The sequence below is a fragment of the Bufo gargarizans genome, chromosome 8, assembly GCF_014858855.1.
Source record: "Bufo gargarizans isolate SCDJY-AF-19 chromosome 8, ASM1485885v1, whole genome shotgun sequence".
Classification (NCBI taxonomy): domain Eukaryota; kingdom Metazoa; phylum Chordata; class Amphibia; order Anura; family Bufonidae; genus Bufo; species Bufo gargarizans.
In genome coordinates, this window is record NC_058087.1 from 182,153,666 (window position 1) to 182,177,494 (window position 23,829).

Sequence of the window (23,829 nt, forward strand, 5' to 3'; positions counted from 1 at the left end):
CAGCTGAGGTGTGTACTATGAGGTTGTGCAGCAGCTGAGGTGTGTACTATGAGGTTGTGCAGCAGCTGAGGTGTGTACTATGAGGTTGTGCAGCAGCTGAGGTGTGTACTATGAGGTTGTGCAGCAGCTGAGGTGTGTACTATGAGGTTGTGCAGCAGCTGAGGTGTGTACTATGAGGTTGTGCAGCAGCTGAGGTGTGTACTATGAGGTTGTGCAGCAGCTGAGGTGTGTACTATGAGGTTGTGCAGCAGCTGAGGTGTGTACTATGAGGTTGTGCAGCAGCTGAGGTGTGTACTATGAGGTTGTGCAGCAGCTGAGGTGTGTACTATGAGGTTGTGCAGCAGCTGAGGTGTGTACTATGAGGTTGTGCAGCAGCTGAGGTGTGTACTATGAGGTTGTGCAGCAGCTGAGGTGTGTACTATGAGGTTGTGCAGCAGCTGAGGTGTGTACTATGAGGTTGTGCAGCAGCTGAGGTGTGTACTATGAGGTTGTGCAGCAGCTGAGGTGTGTACTATGAGGTTGTGCAGCAGCTGAGGTGTGTACTATGAGGTTGTGCAGCAGCTGAGGTGTGTACTATGAGGTTGTGCAGCAGCTGAGGTGTGTACTATGAGGTTGTGCAGCAGCTGAGGTGTGTACTATGAGGTTGTGCAGCAGCTGAGGTGTGTACTATGAGGTTGTGCAGCAGCTGAGGTGTGTACTATGAGGTTGTGCAGCAGCTGAGGTGTGTACTATGAGGTTGTGCAGCAGCTGAGGTGTGTACTATGAGGTTGTGCAGCAGCTGAGGTGTGTACTATGAGGTTGTGCAGCAGCTGAGGTGTGTACTATGAGGTTGTGCAGCAGCTGAGGTGTGTACTATGAGGTTGTGCAGCAGCTGAGGTGTGTACTATGAGGTTGTGCAGCAGCTGAGGTGTGTACTATGAGGTTGTGCAGCAGCTGAGGTGTGTACTATGAGGTTGTGCAGCAGCTGAGGTGTGTACTATGAGGTTGTGCAGCAGCTGAGGTGTGTACTATGAGGTTGTGCAGCAGCTGAGGTGTGTACTATGAGGTTGTGCAGCAGCTGAGGTGTGTACTATGAGGTTGTGCAGCAGCTGAGGTGTGTATGATGAGGTTGTGCAGCAGCTGAGGTGTGTATTATGAGGTTCTGCAGCAGCTGAGATGTGTAGTATGAGGTTCCGCAGCAGCTGAGGTGTGTAGTATGAGGTTGTGCAGCAGTTGAGGTGTGTATGATGAGGTTGTGCAGCAGCTGAGGTGTGTATTATGAGGTTCTGCAGCAGCTGAGGTGTGTACTATGAGGTTGTGCAGCAGTTGAGGTGTGTATGATGAGGTTGTGCAGCAGCTGAGGTGTGTATTATGAGGTTCTGCAGCAGCTGAGATGTGCAGTATGAGGTTCCGCAGCAGCTGAGGTGTGTAGTATGAGGTTCTGCAGCAGCTGAGGTGTGTATTATAAGGGAAGGCAGTGGATTTTGGGCAGGGAACATTAGAGGGGGTACGGCCCATGGTGGACTCCCACTATTGAGGTTGATTATAAGAACATAATAGTAGGGTGATCCCACCTTTGATAAAACGTGTCCCCAGCGATGTGCCCCCCGTTATGTAACGTAGTTTCCTGAGGGCGGCCGCCCCTGGTCAGGGGGGCAGACCTCGCAGTCCATGTGTCAGCCCCTCAGCTGGTGCTGGGCACAAATCATAAAACCTCTGCCCCCCGACAGGTGCGCTCCAGCCTGGAAGGAAACTTTGCTTTCACGCATCAGGCAGACTTTACAGCGCCTGTCAGGATCATTATCCCCTCCGAGAAGGAAACCTGCAAGTGTTCGGGCTCATGGTGACAGCGCAGCCATCAATCACAAGCCCCTAATCGTGGGGATTATGCAGCCTGTTAATGCTCTTCCCATCCCTCGCTCATCAACGTCATCGCACAAACCTGTCATCGGGGGCTCAGTGCACACTGACACCAGGGCCCCGGCCTGCAGCTTCAAGGCACTAATGTGAAACAGCCAGTATGGCCGCCATTACTGCTCCCACAGGAGTTGTCACCCAGCTTTTCTAGAGTAATGCATGTCATGTGTGACTTGTAGAGATACGAGAAGTGGTCTGCCCCCGCCGCCGGCCTGGACAATACAATGGCTGAAAAGATCTCCAGGCAGCGGCAAACTGAGAAACTTCCAGGGGCCCCCAAATCTAGCGGGTACCCGAGGACAGGAGATCCATGTGTGCAAATGGTTAATTTAATCTGTATTTTATGGCAGTATTATGCTTAAGGGATTAACACTTAAATACTGCACATGATTTGGGCACTATATGGCAGTATTATGTGGGCCCTATGAGAGATTATTACTAGAATCTTGCATACTATTTGGGTACTATATGGTGGTATTTTGAAGGCCCTATGAGAGATTATTACTAGAATACTGCATGCTATTTGGGTACTATATGGTGGTATTATGTGGGCTCTATGAGAGTTTTACTAGAATACTGCATGTTATTTGGGTACCATATGGTGGTATTATGTGGGCTCTATGAGAGTTTCACTAGAATACTGCATGTTATTTGGGTACCATATGGTGGTATTATGTGGGCTCTATGAGAGTTTTACTAGAATACTGCATGTTATTTGGGTACCATATGGTGGTATTATGTGGGCTCTATGAGAGTTTTACTAGAATACTGCATGTTATTTGGGTACCATATGGTGGTATTATGTGGGCTCTATGAGAGTTTTACTAGAATACTGCATGTTATTTGGGTACCATATGGTGGTATTATGTGGGCTCTGAGAGTTTTACGAGAATACTGCATGTTATTTGGGTACCATATGGTGGTATTATGTGGGCTCTTTGAGGGTTTTACTAGAATACTGCATGTTATTTGGGTACCATATGGTGGTATTATGTGGGCTCTATGAGAGATTATTACTAGAATACTATCCCTCAGGGTAGGTCATCAATATCAGATCGGACTCCCAGCACCCCCGGTCTTTGAAGAGAAGGCAGCGCTTTAAGGGTGTATTATTTGAATATTGCATATTATTTTGGCACTATAGGGTAGTATCACGTGGGCTTTTGAAGCGTTTATTTGATTACTGCTATTACGTGGGTCTAGTTCTACATGGCAACATTACACAGATTATGTGTGCAGCATAATGGGAGTTATCTGGGCATTGTATGGCGCCATCACTGAACAGCGTGGGACATACATGGCAGTGTTATATGAGCACTGTATAGTAGTGTTATTTACAGACTGCACGGAGGTATAATTTAGGCACTGTATTGCGGTATTATTTGGCACTGTATGTCAGTTATTTATTTGGCAGCTGGGTGTCCCTTTTCTGTGTCACTGATGCAGAAAATGACCCTTACATATAGGATGACTGAGCCGAGCTAACGTTGCCGATTTCTAAACCTCTTCTGAAGGTCCCATAAAGGGTTACTATGTCCTCCCACTTCTGGAGACGAGTATGGCGGACGAGCTGTCAATCACGCTATAAGGGGCACTGGTGGGCTCTTTGTTCTGCGCGGAGCCTTCTGTTTGCGTTGCGATCCCTGCTTCTCTTTAATGCCACATTTTACAACCTTCGCTTTTACACCTATAGAAAAGTTATAGGATTACACATCTGTGCGCCCTGATACCGGAGCAGCAGAGCGAGATAACGCCCCCAGCCCGAGCCAAAGAAAGCAGCCGAGGACAAACCCTCAGTATTCCACCATTTTATTATGCTGGAAGGTAATCTCCTCTTATCTTGTGAAAACACGTACGGACAACATGTGGGATTACAAGCGCTAGACGCCTGAGATACGGGCTGAGTGCGGAGGCTGTCCCCCTGCCAAGCACTGCCACAATGACTGCTCATGTCAGGTGAACCTAAAGACTTATATCATTACCCACAATCCTTGCCTGTGCTTTAAAGGGGAACCCTGAGGTTTGTTAAAATTTGGCAGAGGGCTTCGTAAAAAAAAAAATACTAAACAACAACTCACCTTTAAATCCTCACGCACCGTCACTCTGCAATGGTGACCCGCTGCTGAGCGCTTCTGTGACCGCTGCAGCCGATCACAGTACAGCAGGTGGTCGGGGGGGTCCAGGAAAACACTACAGGATCGGTTTGGGTCCCAATCAGAAAGTGACCAATATGCATCACTTTATAAAAGGGGAGTACCCCTGTAAATGGGAAGATCTGGACAGAAGGACGGTTGTAGACAGGTACTGTGAAATGAGGCTGAACAGCTAAGTATCGGGCAGGGATAAGCAGCTGCAGATACCCATTGCGCCGCTCATCCCACGCTCAGTTCTTTCCACTGCCAATTAGCTAATGTCTATGGATACAAGGTATTGGTTACAGATTTCTTAAGGTTACATTTACAAATCACGTGGCCGTTTTTACAAACCAATCAAAGCCTATGGGGGCAGTTTTCTTTAACGGTCAGTGAATAGCGGCCAGACAGACCCCATTGAAATCAATGGGCCTGTTTTTAACGAGTGTATAGACAAGAGTGCACCCAGCTATCGGGCATTAAAAAAGGGTTAAAGTGCCTTTCGGGGGTGAACAAAAAAAAAACCTTCATCCACTTGAACGCTCTGACAACCAGTCTGCACTGGAGAGAAGCGGAAGGACCTTACATTCTCAGTGTCATGATGTCATGATGCTAACCAGTATAATTGGTGCCACTATGGGAGGTCATTATAGATACTGGGGACACTGGGGGGAGCATTTTATATACAAGGTTGCACTATTGGGTGGTATTTTATATACAGGGGGTACTATGGGGGGACATTAGAGAAACTGTGGGCACTATGGGAGGCCATTATAGATACTGGGGGCATTTTATATACAGAGTGGCACTACGGGGGGGTATTTTTTATACAGAGGCACTATTAGGTGGTATTTTATATACAGGAGCCTCTATGGGAAGCATACGGGGGGGGGGGGCATTTTCTATACAAAGTGGCACTACTGGGTGGTATTTTATACACAGAGGTTACTGTGGGGGGCATTTTACATACAGGGTGGCACTACTTGGGGTATATTTTATACAGGGGCACAATTAGGTGGTATTTTATATAGAGGGGTTACTATGGGGCATTAGAGAAACTGGGGGCACTAGAGGGGGTTATTTTATATACAAGGTGGCACTACTGGGAGGTATTTTAGATACAGGAAGCAGTACTGGGTGGCATTTTAAATACAGGGGGCAGTACTGGGTGGTATTTTATATACAGGGGGGTACTATGGGGAGACATATATACTGGGGCTACAATAAGTGGTCATTATAGACACATAGCACTACAGGGGAACCATTAGAGAAACTGGGGGGCACTGTGGGGGTTTACTGAGGGCACTACAGGGATTGGGATGCTCATTTAAAAAAAAAAAAAAAAAAAGGAAAGGAAAATCATTTAGCGGCCATGAAAAAATGAAAAACTGATGCAAAACGGTCATACAAAACAGACAAACGGCCAGAGAACGGATGCTGAATGGCCAGGCACAGTTTGGGGCAGGAAATGCCATTTACCTACTGTACGTATCTCTCTGACCAGGGCAGAAGGGGTTCAGGCATGATATTGAGCCCCTCACCCTTTCTTAGGTGGACTCCCATCAAATATATGATACTACAACTTACCGCTCCCATCATGATCCTGAAGATAAGCCAGCGATGGGCCCAGATGACGATGCCCGATGGGGGGGTGCGTTCTGGCACACGGGACAGGGACCAGAGGGGGCAGAGGAAAATACCCAGAAATCCTGTCTCCAGGAGCTGAGACTCCCATCCTACAGAAAGAAGATAAGAAGATACGGGGTCAGAGGACAGGTAGGGACATGTGCCCATCACGTGCCGCCCGTCAACGCTTGGTTCATACAGGATGTGAAATATCTGCCTCCGTAATCCTAATAATCACCGCTCCATAACTGATAATGTGCCAAAGGGATCCGGACAAGGGGAGTGATTGTTAGCGGGTCACAATCTTATCTGATCATTATATACTTGATGTGACTGAGATTGCAAAATATATTCACTGCCAGTCTTACTTAAAGGGCCAGCGACGTCGTCAGCTCCTGGTGTAACTGTGTCTCTATAGAGCGGTAGTCTCCAACCAGCTACATGCCTGGAAGTGGTGAGGGCACAATGATAGAATATTTACAGGGATAAATTGGTAGTGGCAGAGGGGGAGTAGGGGCACTTTTATTAGGGCTCATGGACAAGTCCCGTTATAGGCATACTGCGACATGTACTGCCGTCTGTGGCAGGCACTACTACATGGAGAAGTGTAGCATGCAATGAAATTAGAGTATTTGCTATAAGGGCACTACTATGGGTGTACTGTAACAGGCACTGGTATATGGGCAGTGAGGGGGGCACTACTATGGGTGTACTGTGACATGCACTGCTATAGAGGGAACTGTATCAGTCACTACTATGTGTGCATTATGACAGGCATTATTATAAGTGTACCCCGGCAGGCACTATTATGGGGGCACTGTGACAGACATTATTATAAGTGTACCCCGGCAGGCTCTATTATGGAGGCACCGTGACAGGCATTATTATAAGTGTACCTCGGCGGGCTCTATTATGGGGGCATTATTATACCTGTACCTCGGTAGGCACTATTATGGGGGCACTGTGACAGGCAATATAAGTGTACCCCAGCAGGCACTATTATGGGGGCACTGTGAGATGCATTATTATAAGTTATAATAATGCATCTCACAGTGCCCCCATAATAGTGCCTGTCGAGGTACACTTATAATTTATAAGTGTACCTCGGCAGGCACTATTATGGGGGCACCGTGACAGGCACGGTTACATGAACACTGTGCTTGATCCCATTAGAAGGCACTTGACAGATATGACTGGACTGGGAATGTATGGCACTATTATTTACAGAAGAACACTGTCATTTTGGCAACACAGGGTGGTATTACAAGGGCACTTATTACTTTGGGTACATCACTTCTGCTTGAGAACGTGGCATTACGCCTATCACGTATCGCATTTTGTAGGGTGTGTAACCCCAGTCATGAGCGTGACACCCCTATACTGACATCATGAAGGCCAACATAAAGAAAGCCTAACAGGCCTCACTTGTTATTGCTGCCAATAGCAACCAATCAGAGCACTACTTTCAATAAAGCTGCTCTGTACAAATGAAAGCCGAGCTCTGATTAGCAGATTTATGTGACCAATCACAGCGCAGCTTTCATTTTCAAGAGCAGAATATGAAATCAAAGCTGCATTGTGATTGGTTGTGTGAGGTTTCGCTCTAGGATTAGCGGACGCAGTATAGAGGCAACAACAAGTTCTTTGGATCAAACAGTTTAGTGTTTTATTCACACTTTAGGCAAGTGACAAAACAAGCAGTCATATTCAAACAAAAAGTCACCTTGCGGTGTTGGTGGTAATTCACACCATGCGGAAATTCTGCCTCAAAGAGTCCTTGACCATAGCAGCACCAACCTGTTTTCACTCCAAACAGGTAGCAAGCCTTCATCCAGACACAAGGCTCCCAGATCCCAACACACAGACATGGCTTCTGAGCCCAGCTGCCTATTTAAGGACAGCCAGGTGCTGCCAAAACCCAGACCGGCAATTAAAATCCGGTCCGGTATTTGACCTCGCCTGGCTGTAAATCAGCCCAGCAGCACAAGCTGGGAGGAAAATACCTTTTTTCCCAGACCAGACCTCTCACTGGGTCACGGTTGCTATGGGCCACTGAGGAAGAATTTCTTGTAGATAGTATTTATGGGGGAGATTTATCAAAACTGGTGTGAATTAAAACGGACTTAGTTGCCTATAGCAACCAATCAAATGGCACCTTTCATTTTCATAGCTCAAGGGAGAAAGGAGTAATCCGCTTGCAGACACCTATAGCCACAAATTATCTCAGATTTTTTTTTATTATTTTGCTGAAAAGCAGTTCAACCCTTCAACTGCCTCTAGCCGCAGCAGAAAGGACACCCCCCCCCCCCCCAAGCTGGAACCTTGAAATAAGTCTATCAGAGCAATGAATGTGGAGATCTCTGGATCCATGTGAGGTGCGGGGCGGGTTCTAGCTTTATTAGAAAGAGATTGTCGTGTACTATATTTTTTACATTACTCATGGGATCACCCCTTTAATGTCTACGCTGAACATTCTGGTATTCTCTGTTATCCGCCACAGTGCGGCCGCGGTCACTGCAGCTCTGCCATTAGACAGAGGCCATCTTCCTGGGGAACGCTCGGCCAGGTTTTCATTTGACACTGACTTTCCGATATGCAAACAGGAGATTTGCATTTTAGATTCCAGGGAAGTTGATAAGAAACGCAGCTACTTTGTAAGGCAAAACATATATATATGTATAACGGTGACTGGAGGCGTCACCTGCAGCCATTAACCCCTGGGGGGCATGCCCCTGCTGACGGCTGCAGGACAGGGATTTGCATTGTAAGTGCCCTATATTTTCACATAAATGTTCTATGATAAATCCAATGGGGCAGTTTACTAGTATAACATGGAAAATATAACATGGCCACAAATAACATAGATAGATAGATAGATCGAAATAGATAGATCTGAGAGATAGATAGATATAGATATGAAATAGATAGATATTAGATAGACATTAAATAGATAGATAGATAGATAGATAGATAGATAGATAGATATGAGATAGATATTAGATAGACATTAGATAGACATTAGATAGATATGAGAGATAGATATATAGATAGATATGAGATAGATGATAGATATGAGATAGATAGATAGATAGATAGATAGATAGATAGATAGATAGATAGATAGATAGATATGAGAGATAGATAGAAAGAGATATGAGATAAATAGACATTAGATAGATATGAGACAGACAGACACTGGTACTGCAAAAATGCCTGTACGCGTGTAGCAAAGCCAAGTCTGTAATTTGCATGTACAATGACACTGCACTCTTATCTACAGTTTTACATAGGACTGCAGGTGAATCTTGCAGTGCCTTAACTATAATGTATTATGTCACACAAAGCCGGCAGAGAAATATATGTGACCGGTTGAGCTCTGCTACATCTGTACCAGCCAACCATCATCCACAGCACGTTTACCGCAGTGATTTATTCCCGTCATGTAGGGAAGTTATGGATGAATGGCCTGACAGATGTCACTGACACAGGCCAGTTCTCCCAGTACCAGTGTACAGCGTTTCCCACCAGAAACTGGGAGCAGCGGCTCTCCCCGCAGGCCACGGCCGATGGGTCTGAGAAGTAAAGGGTCGGAGCTGTTGACCCACCTGCTCCTATTTGCAGCAGTAACATGGAAGGCTAGAGCCCCGGCAGCTGCATGGAGGGGCACAAAGGAGCCCATTGTCAGCGCTGGACCCCGGCAAAGGGAGACAGAAATAAGAGGATCTCCCAGCGCTGGATGGTGCGGTGCCCCCGTCACCCCTTTAAACCACCATTAACCCCATGTCTGCTGCACTGTCACATGACACCCCACTCCTTTCATCAACTGGGTGGCTTTTCCATTGCAACTAGAATAAAGCTATGGGAATATGATAGATAGATAGATAGATAGATAGATAGATAGATAGATAGATAGATAGATAGATAGATAGATAAGAGATAGATAGGTAGATAGATATGAGATAGATAGATAGATAGATAGATAGATAGATAGATACTGTAGACAGACAAACATAATGAGATAACTTTTTATTCTAGGGCTAAATTCACCAGATCAGGATTGCGTGTGGAAAATCATGTAGGTCATGCACATTGTATTCTATGAGAATTTGAAAATTGTCAATTTATTTTATTTTTCCTGACCGGATTTTCTCCATTTACTAAAATGGAGCTGTAAAAACCGCATCAAATCTGGACGGCCTGAATTTCCCTGCGAACACATGCGGAAGTCAGTGCAGATTCTCAGCACATAAATCCTGAACGTGTGCGTGTACCCGCAGGTGTTGGGTGAAATGATCATTTGTGCAGGCAGCTACATTATGGTTTCTGGGCAGCAGATCATGCGGTCTAAACAGCCACCTACTGCCCAGAAACAGAGCCGCTGTATGAGGACGAGCGACGGTAATAGTGACCGCTCGTCACCGTACTGTGGAGGAGATCGCTGCACGTAAATACAGCAGTCTCCTCCACTGAACAAGCAGCCGACTCTCCGGTAGGAATGCTTCCTCCCCGACAATCTGCTGCTGCTCGGCCCGTGGAAATCCACCTTTAGAGAGGTCCCCTATGATCTTCTCAGTGATAATATAGCACACACACAGGAGAGAGGACATGTACTCGGAGCTCCTGCTCCCTGTGTTCTCCACCTACATATGAGATTGGGTAGTTGAGGTCCATGTCTCCATCACTCGGCTTTCCTTGCCTCCTGAATGGTAGATCTGATCTTCTATGAGGTGGCCTCTCTCCCTTGTGGCCATATATCAGTTGTCACACCTGCCATTCAGGGTTCTAGATCAGCTGGGTGACAACCTGTAGACCAGATGGCCCCCTCACCCCGCTGCGGGCCCCTCGTGTCAAATGACATCACTGGACTTCTCTGCCCTTTTTTGGATTATCTGGAATCTATTTGAAGCCCAGAAATAAAACTTTTCAACGAAAAGCACTTTTCTGCCTCTGGGGGGTTCTGGGAACATCTCCTCGGCTTTGTGTAGGTGCAGATGATTCAGGGAGAGGTTTCATCTCTTTAATTACCTTCTAATGGGTTCCCTGTGCCTCTCCTCTCCTGATGAAGGCGGCTGTCACTTTGACAGATTGCTATAAGTTTAATTAGCTTGTCAGTAGGAGTAGAGCAGATAGGGCTGTGACAGGAGATAGCATTGTGCTACCTGCAGACCCCTGACATGCTCCATCATCTGCTGGTGTGACCACAGACCCCTAAACAGCTTCATCACCTGCTGGTGTGACCACAGACCCCTGACATGCTCCATCACCTACTGGTGTGACCACAGACCCCTGACATGCTCCATCACCTTCTGGTGTGACCACAGACCCCTGACATGCTCCATCACCTACTGGTGTGACCACAAATCCTAGAACCGTTCCATCATCTGCTGTTTTGACCACAGACCACTGACCCACTCCATAACCTCCTGGTGTGACCCCAGACCCTTGAACCACTTCATAACCTGCTGGCGTGACCACAGACCCCTGAACAGCTCTATCATCTGCTGGTGTGACCACAGACCCCTGACCCGCTCCACCATCTGCTGGTGTGACCATAGACCCCTGAACAGCTCCATCATCTGCTGGTGTGACTACAGACCCCTGACCTGCTCCATCATCTGCTGGTGTGACCACGGAGCCCAGTGCACCAGAACCTAAACAGGAATCGAGAATCCCTTATCACGGATGCCGATTACAGGGAGGACATCCATAGATTGTGGGAAAACCTCAACAGAACTGCTAAATGAAAAGTCTAAAGACACCTGAAGTACAGGACAATGACACTATGCATGGATAGATAGATAGATAGATAGATAGATAGATAGATAGATAGATAGATAGATATGAGATAGATAGATAATAGCTAGGCACACCGACTGATCAATAGATAGATGACAGAAATAGATCAATTGATATTAGATATATATAAGATAAATGATTGATAGATATGAGGTAGATAGATATTAGATGATATATGTTACATGATTGATGAAAAGATTAGATAGACAGACAGACATACAGATATTTCTGGCGGGCTCCGCCGCCCCCGTGTCTATATTAATCCCGCTCACAGGTGTAATGTGTTTGGCAGGTGGAGGGATCAGGACCTGCACTGGATGCTGCTCGTCTTCCAGAAGAACCTGTTGTCTCAGTAGAAGGACACATGGGGACGGCTGGGGCTTCATGTCTCACAGGTGTCACAGCGGCTTGTAAACCCATTAGCAAACTAATATGACACCAGGACTGCCCGCTGCTAAACCAAGAGAGCCCTTCAGAGAGCTGACAGTCTGACATCTCCCTTCCTGGAGCCGCCGTGTATCAGCGGAGCCGTCATGTAATACGGTATAGATGGCGGTGCAGAATTACCGCCAGTATAAGGGTGATTCCTACACTCTGCTCCAAACAACTTTAGGGTAAAGTCAGAATAAATGTAACATTTTCCACAATTTTTTAAATTTTATTTTGCCTAACAAACTTTTTTTTGTTTTTTCCTTTTTTAAGACTCCCCCCCCCCCTCGCTGACTCCCAAGGAACAAAGCCCGAGCAGACAGCAGACTGATGTGCCAGGCTCTAAAGCCCACCTGGGTGCAGGAGGTTAGAGGGGGCCACACTAGTCATTCTTTGTAATGACGAATAAAAGGAGGCCAACTTCAAATAGAAGAGCCCTCATCAATGGCGGAGGCAAATACGTGGGCGTCCAACGCGGGGGAAGCCTTCATCTTACACAGCGAGACAAAGAGCGTTTCAGAGAGTCACCGGCAAAGCCCAGAGGAAATGTGCGCCACCTCCAAATTCCCACAGAACAGCTGCATCTCCGGGGGTAATAATGCAGGATCGGTGGCAGGAGAAAGTACCCGGGTACACGGCTGGATACAGGAGGCCACATTGGCAAAAGAAAACTTCCGGTATTGCACCACCTGACCAACAGGGGGCGTCCATGGCATAGCTATAGGGGTTGCATTGTAAGCAATAGAGACTGGAGCCCAGGAAACCAGGGGTATAAGGAGGCGGTGCACTGGCCAACACTAGAGGGGTAAATATAGGCTATAATGTATATGAGACGGTGCGGGCGGTGGAAGGGCATCTGTCAGCAGTTTTGTACCTATGACACTGGCTGACCTTTTACATGTGTTTGGCAGCTGCAGACATCCGTGTTGGTCCCATGTTTATATGTGCCCACATTGCTAAGAAAAATTATGTTCTAATATATGCAAATGAGCCTCTGGGAGCAACGGGGGCGTTGCCGTTACACCTAGAGGCTCTGCTCTCTCTGCAACTGCGGCGCCCTCTGCACTTTGAGTGATAGGACATCGTCACACCTGGTCCTGTCAAAGTGCAGAGGGTGCACCAATTGCAGAGAGCAGAGCCTCTAGGTGTAATGGTAACGCCCCTATTGCTCCTAGAGGCTCATTTGCATACATTAAATCATCATTTTTCTCAGCAATGTATGTACAAGGGACCAACACAGATGGCTTCAGCTGCCAAGTGCACATGTAACAGGTCAGCCGGTGTCATGTCTTAAATAGCAGGCACCAGGGACTAATGTGTGCGATTGACAATAACGTCGATCGCATACATTTAACCCCTCAGATGCCGCGATTAAGATGAGTGAACATGTGTTTCAAGTTTGGCGTGCAAGGTGCAGGTTATCTAAGAATTCCGTCATAGGTCCGTGGTAGCGGCATCCATAACGGAATTCTTAGATAACCCGAACCTTGTACGGCAAACTTAAAACACAAGTTCGCTCATCCCTAGCCGTTATCAAAAGTGACCACGGCATCTGGGATGTCGAAAACCGGGAAAGCGCGAGGATGGGGGGGAGCCAGAGAAGAAAAAATAAATAAATGTTTTAAAAAAATATATATAAAAATTCAAAATCACCCCCCTTTTTGACAAAATTAAATAAAAAATACATAAACATAAAAAATAAAAAAATCATAAAGCGGCCGTACTATTAAAATATTTATCCCATAAATGAAAAAAAAAAAAAAAAAGACTAAACACTGAATACAAAGTACGGTAATCAAAAAGTCATACACGTCCCAAAATTGTATCAATGAAAAGTACACATCACCCTGCAAAATATGAGCCCACACACAACTGTGTACGCATGAAAATAAAAAAATAAAAACATTATGGGAGTCAGAATATGGAGATGCAAAGAAAAAAAAAATCCAAAAGTTTAAATTTTTTTCAGTATTAAAACAAGAAAAACTATACATATGTGGTACAGCTGTAATTGTACTGACCCGGAAAATGAAAGAAAGTAAGAAAGTAACAGGTCAGTTTTACCTCATAGGAAACGCTATAAAAAAATAATAATAATAAACTGTGGGGAACTGTGTTTTTTTATTTTTTATATAATTCCACCCCATTTGGAATTTTTCCCCGCTTCCCACTACATTGCATGCAACCGTAAATGGTGCTATTGGAAGGTACAACTTGTTCTGCAAAAAGCAAGCCCTCATATGGCTATGTCAACCGAAAAAAGATAAAAAGTTATGGCTTTGGGAAGGCAGGGAGAACAAAACGAAAATGAAAAAAAAATACGGAAAGGCACAAAGGCACAAAAGAGCAAAACCGGCTCATGGAAGGAATACATTTCTGGGTGCACTGGTTCTATTACGGAGGCTAAGGTAGAGCCATGAGGACCAAGGGTGGGCAGAATTTTTGAAAAAGAAAAAAAAAAAAAACTGCAAAGGCCTCTGTCTGCTCGTCCTTTCTGTGTCGGCCGAGTTTTGCTCCTTTTTGGGACAGGATGTATTTAGTCACAGAGTCACCCCGGCTGCACAGAAATGCCTAGACCCCGCTTTCCCCGCCCCTTCCTCTCTGTGGCTCCGCCTCTCAGCGGTGAGCCTGATGTAGTGCCTGATCTATGAGTAAAAAGCTAGAAAATCAAGTAAAACATGATTGAAATGATGGGGGATATTACTACCCGTAAAAAAGTAGTCAAACCACCCGTCTGATCACCCTCCATAGTACCGCAGGGGGACAGTCCGAGCCCTTTAGCTGAAATGTTTTGCATATTCCTCTCTGCGGTTTTATTTAAGAGGGGGTTTAGAGGAAGTGACCTCTATGACCGGCACTGACCCCTCGGCCTATTCTGCCATTGCCATGACAACCAAACTTCCTCCTTTGCAGATGGCTGAGATCCATACAGGTGCCACGGGGGCCAGGCTGAAAGAAAATGCCGTGGTAATGGCAGCCTAATGGGGCTGCGGCGGAGAAGAACATGCTTCCCTTCAGCGGAAATTGGGCCTAGCAACACGGGGCTATTTAGTCTTGATATATTCAGAATATTTAGCATATTCTCCGCTTCGGGGCATCGCAAATTAACATTTCTCAGTACTCGGAGTTCCTGCTCTTGAAATGCAGAGCAGCTTTGTGAAGTTAGACGTTAACCTCGAGGTGGACGAGCCATGAGGGCAGGCTGCCAGCTACACACTGAGGATCCCGACGGCCGTGAGAGTAATGCTGCACACGCCAAGACAGGGGAGGGGGGCACAGCATCTAAAAAAGATTTTATTTTATCCTTATTTATTATATTTACTTTTATAACCATTTTATTTTTTTATTTTTTTCCCCTCATTTTTATTTTTTATTATAAATTATTTTTTTTTATTTTATTTTTTTTCGATTTTCGTCTTAAAGGGGTTGTCCGGCCATCAATTGCCCGACACCCCACATGTCCGCTGATCAGCTATTCTGAACTACACACAGCACCGTCAACCTTGTAGTGGAGGAAGCCCATTACTACAGCCTGCTCCCCCCCACTGACTTTAATGGGAACCCGCTCCCTCTACTACAAGGTTGACCGGTTCTGGCGCCAACTTACGGAACAGCTGATCAGTGGCGGCGTGAGATGTCGGACCCCAGCCAATCAGTTAGTGGTGGCCTATGCTGAACAGCCCCTTTAAGCTGGCCATACACATTAGATAAAGGTCAGTCAAATCCGCCTATTTCTGCAGAAACGTCCAACCAGCTAACGTGTATGGGGACCTCGGGGGAGATAAGGATCGGGCAGTTGGGAGTTAAACATGCCTGATCCATTTGTCCCCTCATTGACAATACATACACGCTTGGCTGAGCTAAGCACGAATGTGTGTGGTGGGGGGGGTGAAGGGACAGATAGCCGTCGGCCAAGTGCTCGTCCTCATACACATACGTCCTCCCCATACACATGCATGCTCATCTCAGCCAAGTGTGCACGTGGAAAGGAAGCAGCTGCTAGACACCTCTGGAGGCAGCTTTTTCCTATTTTTTTTTTTTTGGGGAAGCTGAAATTCAACGTGCCCGATTCTTCTTTCTTTGAGGGTTGTGAGGGCCCCATACACATTAGATGGTCGGCCAGTCCTGTCAAAATCAGTAGGTTCGGCAAACATTAATCTAATGTATAAGACCCTATTAGGGAAGTCTGATCTAATACAGGCGGGCCCCCATTCAGGACCCTGATTTATTAACCAAAGCAGCTACAAAGAGTGTCACTCATTCTGGAGGACCTGACATGACCATGCATTGCATGGACAGCTCATTGAGTTAAAATCCTAACTATGCAATACTTTAGTTCCCCTGCGGGGGAGCTGCAGGAAAACTGAATACTTATTTTGCAGCAGCAAGACACCCAGTGATCTGCTTATTTTCCCTTATAACAAAAAGGGATAGCCAAGTAGACAACCCCTTTAAGGCTTGCTTATAAAAACATTTTTCATTCTACCATTTACTAAGATGCGGTGATACATATCGATGTCATAGTCCACAGATTTACCTTCCAGGGTCAAGTAAAGCTGGGTAATAAGCCTTGCGGTACCTACAACAGCAGCCATGTTGGGTCCACTCGGCTTTCCCGGAAACAGATGACGACTGACGCACTTCTAGTTATTGCCCCCAAAACATGACCTGTGCCCCCACACTCTAAGATGGTGCGTCTTCCATGCTGTTCACATTAACGCAGCTCCCCCAGTTCGCCCATTTACCATGACATAACAATCCTGTGTAACACACCGCAGTGCGGTTAGATCACCTTATCCCAATCAGTTGGAGCAGGGGAAATAGCCACAAGCGGGGTCTGACTTGCGGAAATTAGTGGCTTGGTGTTTCCATCGTAGGATCTGCAAAAGCGCCCCCCCCCCCCCCCCAGGCCTTTAGCCGTGCACATGCCTCTAATCACTGGTTATAAATTACTGCAATCTTATTTTACGTGGAGTCTGACCAGGTCAGCAGACAGGCTAATGAGAGAGGCATAAATCTGAGATGTAGTGCGAGGGGAACGTAGCTGAGCTCTGCATCAGGGGCTGAGACACAGCAAGGCTCCGTCCAATCCCCCCTAAAATGCAGGTCCGCGTCACGCAGAGCAGGATTAAGGGCCTCCGATCGTTACGGCCTTATTTTATAGATGTGTTTTATTTTTGTTGGGGTCTCTATAATGGACGGGATTAACAGATACAAGGTTTTTCCATCCAAACCGGCCGTAAAAAAAAATCAAATTGCTGATTTATGGAGGGGGCCTGTTTCATGGAAGGGACCTGGAGATGGGGGGCTCATTAACCCCTTGAGATGATGAAATCAATCTCAGTCTCTGATTTTGCAATGGCGGACCCTGGCTGAATGGTAGTGAGTAGGGGCATGCACTCACATACATTTTCTAAGAGCTTGTGGCCCACAGACTCCGCTCTCCGAGGAGTGCGAGCAGAGCTGAAGGAAGGAGTACATCGCTTCCACCTCCTGGTTTCAGCGATCGGTGGGGGTCTCAGCACGTCTACGTTTTATTAAATGATAGCTAACCCTTTAAAGCGGTTGTTAGGTTTTGGTCAACCCATAGCCAACTATAGGTCCCATATACTCTAGCAGACCAGGTGTATCCATGTAATCCACTCACTGACTCTAATGGACTTCATTTGGCAAATTTGCACCAGGTTCTCCAGGGAGCAACAGCTAATCACCGGAGATACAGGCAGCAGGACCCCCTCCGTGTATCTGTCCATACACCTTTACACACCTTTTAACCCAATATTCTGTGCTGAATAATTTCTGATTACTTTATCAATTTTTCTGATACAGAGCTCCAAATCCCCTGCATAGACATAGTGGTAATTTATGAAATTCTATCTGCCTGCAGCCACCACTAGGGAGAGCTCAGGAGCTTCCTGCGTACTGATCTGATATGGAGTCCAATGCATAAGTAGTATGCAGCAAGCTCTCAAGCTCCCCCTAGTGATGACCAAAGGCAGCCAAAATGTTATTGCTACATTCTATGCCTATGCAGGGGATTTACAAAAAAAGCATCCTGACTATACAGATTCCTCATAGATTGTAAGCTCTTGAGAACCGGGCCCCCGCTCCTCTTATTTTAATTGTTGACTTGTTTGTTGCTATGTTATTTATGACTCTGTTTTGTACATGAACCGCTGAGCTGCAGAATATGTTGGTGCTATAAAAATGAAGATTCTTTAAAAAAATGTGTTCAAGGGTAGACATTCCCCTAAAAGGGTTTTCCGAGTGTTTAATACTGATGGCGTATCCTCAGGATAGGTCATCACTATGTGATCGATGAGGGTCTGACGCCCTGCACCGTCATCGATCAGCTGTCCATTAAGTGCCGCGGCCTTCTCTCAGCTTACCGAGCACAGCGCCATCCATAGTATCGCGGCTGTGCTCGGTATTGCAGCTCAGAAGCATTTACTTGAATGGACCGGAGCTGCGCTTAGGCCATGTGACCAATGAATGCGACGTCACTGGCCTAGGAAGAAGTCGTGGTGGTTGCGCAGCGTCGCAGTCTCTTCAAAGAACTTTTTTTTTTATTTTTATTTTTTTTGAGCAGACAATGAATGGGGAGGGGAATATAATGTTATGTATTTAAAGATTGTTGTAATACTGATATATGACTGTATTCTAAAGATGTTATATATTGTTATATGAAGTAAAAAATGTACAAAAAAAATCTGATAAAAAAAAGAATCGGAGTCGGACACCCACGGATCACATACTGATGACCTATCCTGAGGATCGGTCATCAGTGTTAGGGCTCATGCACACGACCGTATGTCTGCAAAAAAAAAAAAACGGAGCCGCAAAAAATACGAATGACATCTGAGTGCATTCCATATTTTGCGGAACGGAATAGCTGGCACCTGATAGAACAGTACAATCCTTGTCTGTAATGCGGACAATAATAGGACATGTTCTATTTATTTTCGCGGAACGGAAATACGGACATACGGAAACGGAATGCACACGGAGTAACTTCAGGGTTTTTTTCTGCGGACCCGTTGAAGTGAATGGTTCTGCATACGGTATGCAAAAAAAAAACAAAACGGAACAGACACAGAAAGAAAATAAGTTTGTGTGCACGAGCCCTTAAACACTTGGACAACCCCTTTAAGAAATTTTACTGTATACTTTTCCAAAAGCAGATACTGACGGCATTGGAAACAAAAATAGAGCCAGTTTTACTCTTGAACCGTGAAAATATAAGACATTACTGCAAACTTTCCAAAAATACCCGCGCCTGCCACCACCTATTCACGTAAAATAATTCCATCAGCGCTCACAAGGTTTTTTGTTTTTTTTCCATGTCACTAGGGCGAATAGTAAATTGTAGCAGACGTGGTGGCCAATTTTACATCAGTGTCCCTTTAACAAGACACAACACGAAGACTCCACATACAGACAGTTTATATTGAAGGAAGCACGGAGAACCTCCATCCACATGAAGCTGCCAGACCCTGGTTGTGGAGCGGAGTTGGTCTGGAATAGTTTAAGGGGAACATGGAGGGGGGGGGGGATGTTTCAGCTACAACTAGGGAAATCTCCAACCTCACTTACTTTTAGCTAATTGCTTCCTTCAGGCGGACTGCTTCAGTGCACTAATGGGTTTTAATAAAAACATCCAATTGGACCAGTAAACCCCTCATTAAGCTGTTCTGAGAGCATGAATTTAAGAGAGGGGAGGGCATGAGGTCACCAGGAATATGTAAGTCACCAATTCTGGTGAGTGGTATAGACTTGATTGAAAACATTGGGAAGCAAGTGTCTATGTTCAGGATATTTAGCAATTAAAGCCGGCCATAGTCATTAGATAGCTGCTCTGCCAACAGCTATCAGCCCCGACATTGGGCCTGGCCAGCTGTGCATGTTTCTTCAATAGAGAGGGAGATGAGCGTCTACCAGACACACAATGCCACTTTTCTCAGGAAAATATTAAGAAAAATTCCAGTGAACCGCATCCTTGTTTGCTCGGCACATAAAGGACCATCTTGTTCCTCTCATAGTCCCACCAAAATCACCAGAATCTGGAGTCCGGCATCTCATGTCTATGGCCAGCAACCAGATGAGAATTTTCTCCATGGTGCACCATGAGTAAAAACATGTTGACACTGACAGAACAAAAGATAGACCTAAAGATGACCATCCAAGGTCATCGGCGAGTTAACATCTCCAAGGACACAGGGCTGAACTATCTTGCCCGATACCAACAAGTATGCCAGGTAAGTGAACACTTACATTTTTTAGACATAATTTTGGCCACCATTGGACTACAACCTCAAAACTGTCCCATAGGTCTAAGAAAACCTTAGGCAACATTTGACTTTGAGGCTGAAAGTAGAGACAAAGGAGAATACATTTGACATCGACAAGGACAAAACATTGACCGGTGGTTTCCTATATGAACAAGTCTTCCTAGAAATGTCCTATGTTCACAGATAAAAAAAAAGACATAAGTCCAACCTGAATTAACTATTTATTTAGATTTCATTTGATAAACGTGTAGATATAGGAGAATGCAGGATCCAAACAAGTCTGCCTCGAAAACGAGCTGCCATCACAAAGTAGTCATGCTCATTGGTCTACAAACACCCCAAAACGGGCCTATAGACACAGGTGAAAGAAAAAAAAAAGACAAACACAAGTCAACATTATATCTAGGTCTAAACTTCAAAGTGGAGATAGCAGGGAATCCAATTCATGTCGACCACTTGACAAAAAGTTGGTCAATGGTTCCCTATATAAACGTCAGCCTGAAAACTGAACTTACAACATGAACCAGGCATGACCATTTTCACAAATGATGATGCCTCACTGGCCTCTAAGGTCAGGAACAGGTCCATGGTCACAGATGAAAAAGTAGTCATAAAACAACCTAATTTTATCTAGATGTAAATTGCAAAAAAAAAAACAAACACTGGCTGTCGAATACTTGACATCTCCAAATGCGAAAAGATGGTCAATGATTACCTATTTCAAATAAGTTTGACTAGAAAAAAAAAAATGATTACAGGAACCTCCATCTTCTTATCTTAATCTCATTAGTAGGGTCACCCTAAAACACAACAACAAATTTATGAATCCATATAAAAAAAATATATATACACAAGGTCATCAATGCCACATCACTAATGTAGACCTCTCTGTCTTCTTTTTTGATGATGGAGACCTGTTGCTTGGCTCATGGTGTATACATGAGACAGGAAAAACTAATACTCAAATTGGGTTAAGAAAAGAAAGAAATAAGGTTTCAAAAGCCTGTGTTCCTGGGGAGAACAGGAAGGGACCCGGCTTACAAAGCTAGGTCTTAGCATTTTTTTAAAGCATTGTTCTTTGAAGTCTTCATCAACCATTTCTCAAACCTCAGAGAGACAGAAGAATCCTTCCCCGAGATAAAGCGAACGCATCGTGAGAAGACTTGTTGTTCCAAGTAAATCATAACGCAAATAATATTGTGGTTTTCCTGTGTTTGGCCCAAGCCAAGACAGATTTACATCTTATTCATCTCGATCTTGAGGAACATCTTATCCAGAGACAAGAAAAACAGGGGTCCCACTGGTTGTAAAGAGTGTGGAGATGAAGGAAAGGGTGTCCTTGTAGGCTCCGGGGCGACAAGTCACTATGCATTGTTTAGGAACAGGAAATGGAAAGCAGGTGATGGAGAACATGGATCAGAAGGCAGAAGATGTGCTCGGCCAAGGAAGAGGAAAAAAATGCTGAAGTGTGCACTTTGCATGTCCCTAATAGAAGCAGCCATCTCAAACTAAACTAGTGCCGATGAGAGAAGTCACTGGGTGACCACTGCTCCCTTCAACAGCACAGCCATGATGCCCTTAATGATGAGACAGATTGCCCCTGTATCACTGCCCAATGATAAAGAGATCCAAAATTTACCATCTGACTGCCATAGATATTCATGAATCCTTACACTAACCCCTTTATTGCCCTTGACCACTAGGGATACTGGAAACAAGACCCTCACTGCTCTAGACCACCATGTACACCGATAACAAGCCACCAATAATCTATCACTGCCCTAGATCATCAGGGAGTGTGGAAATAACCCCTAACGGCACTAAACCACCGGGTATAGACATTAACTCTTCGGTGCTCGAGACCACCAATGTTACTGATATTAACAACTTCACAGACCTAGTCCACCAGACATTCTGACATTAACGCTTGACTGCTCTAGACCTCCAGGAATAATGACATTACCTTTTTTAGTGACCTAGACCAGCAGCTATACTGACATTATCCCTTTCACTGCCCTAGACCACCAGGAATGCTGATATTAACTCTTTTATTGCCCTATCAGATTAGTAGGGCTCTGACTTCCAGCATTGCCACCAACCAGCTAACTTGAAGAGGCGTTGCTGTCACATTGTGTGTACTCAAGTGGTACCCCCACCATGTCTCTAAGGAGTACTTACGCTGACCTCTATAGGTGCTGCATAGTGTATGATCAAAGTGTTGGACTACTTAAATGTTTTTTCTTTGGGTAGGGAGTACTTGTCTTAAAAAGGTTATCCAACCTCTATAATGACCCCTCCAATACCCGGGCACCTCATATAGGTTATACTTAACCCTGCTCCCCGCACGGCCACTGCTGCATCTCCCCGCGTCACCCGCGATGCAAAGGAGGCTCGTCCCCATCGTGGCCTGCTATTGGCTGCCCCCCACCTCCGTCGGCGGATGTTTTCATGTGCTCGACTGGGAGATGCAGCGGCGGGCGTGCTGGGATCAGAAGCGATGCAGTTGCCGGGGAGCAGGGTAAGTATAACCTATACGAGCTTCCCGGGCATTAGGTGGTCATTATTGGGGTTGGATAACCCCTTTAAAAATGCTGATAAACCCTGCTCTGGAGCAGGACATCATTGAATCACCCCCTAAGAACCAGCAGACGCCAGCAGTTCCACATTTCCATGTCTGATTATAAGATTGCGGCATTCGAGGAGACACAAAAACTTCTGCTTCTTCTTTATAGATTTACTGAAAGACGACGGGTTTTGGGATGAGAGAAAAAAGCACCTACATGTTGCAAAATCTTGAATATCTTTTTTGGTTTGTTTTATTTCTGTTTACTGCAATTCTGAACTTATGCAATTCTCCAGGAATTATCAAAAAAAATTATTTCAACTTAGGGTACTTTCACACAAGCGTTATTCTTTTCCGGTATTGAGTTCCGTCCTAGGGGCTCTATACCGGAAAAGAACTGATCAGTTTTATCCTAATGCATTCCGAATAAAGAGCAATCCGTTCAGGATGCATCAGGAGGTCTTCAGTTCAGTCACTCTTATGGTATTTGGCTGGAGAAAATATCACAGCATCCAAAAATCCAGAACACATGCCGGATCCGGTATTATTTTCCATTGAAATGCATTAATGTGTTCTAGAAAAACAGATCCGGTTTGCACCTGTGCAGACCTTTAAAAATTAGAAAATAAATAAATACCGGATCTGTTTTTCCGGATGACACCAGAGAGACGGATCCAGTATTGCAATGCATTTGTGAGACGGATCCGGATCCATCTACAAATGCTATCCGTTTGCATATGGATTTCCGGATCCGGGAGGCAGTTCCGGCGACAGAACTGCCTGCAGGAATCCAACAACGCAAGTGTGAAAGTAGCCTAACTCAATGGCAAACCTGCTGTGACGCTGAGCATAATGAGACTGAATGATGTCTGTGGTCACCTCTCAGGGTCCACAGCTCCAGATCTTTACATACATAGTCCCAAAAGAGCCCCTTTAACCCTTTACTTACAAGCTCGTCATAGTCATGGTCTATGAATAGGTTTATGGCCCTATTGCAGTGCAGACGTCCCCAATCACATGCAGTACACGGTGACACTACAGACCCACGTTCATACTCCTACAGGTCTCACTTACCAAAGGCGTACCTGAAAAACAGGGG

General features: G+C 45.4%; 1 protein-coding gene across 2 annotated transcripts in view; it reads right to left on the reverse strand.

The window, feature by feature from the left end:
- LMF1 (lipase maturation factor 1) overlaps positions 1-23,829 on the reverse strand; it is a 199,022-nt gene that overhangs the window by 139,756 nt on the left and 35,437 nt on the right. For both annotated transcript variants that reach the window (XM_044303094.1, XM_044303095.1), the window contains exons 3-4: positions 23,805-23,815; positions 5,616-5,764 (exon numbers count right to left, since the gene is read on the reverse strand). In XM_044303094.1, coding sequence (XP_044159029.1) covers positions 5,616-5,764; positions 23,805-23,815 — 160 coding nt within the window. The remainder of the gene's footprint in view (positions 1-5,615; positions 5,765-23,804; positions 23,816-23,829) is intronic.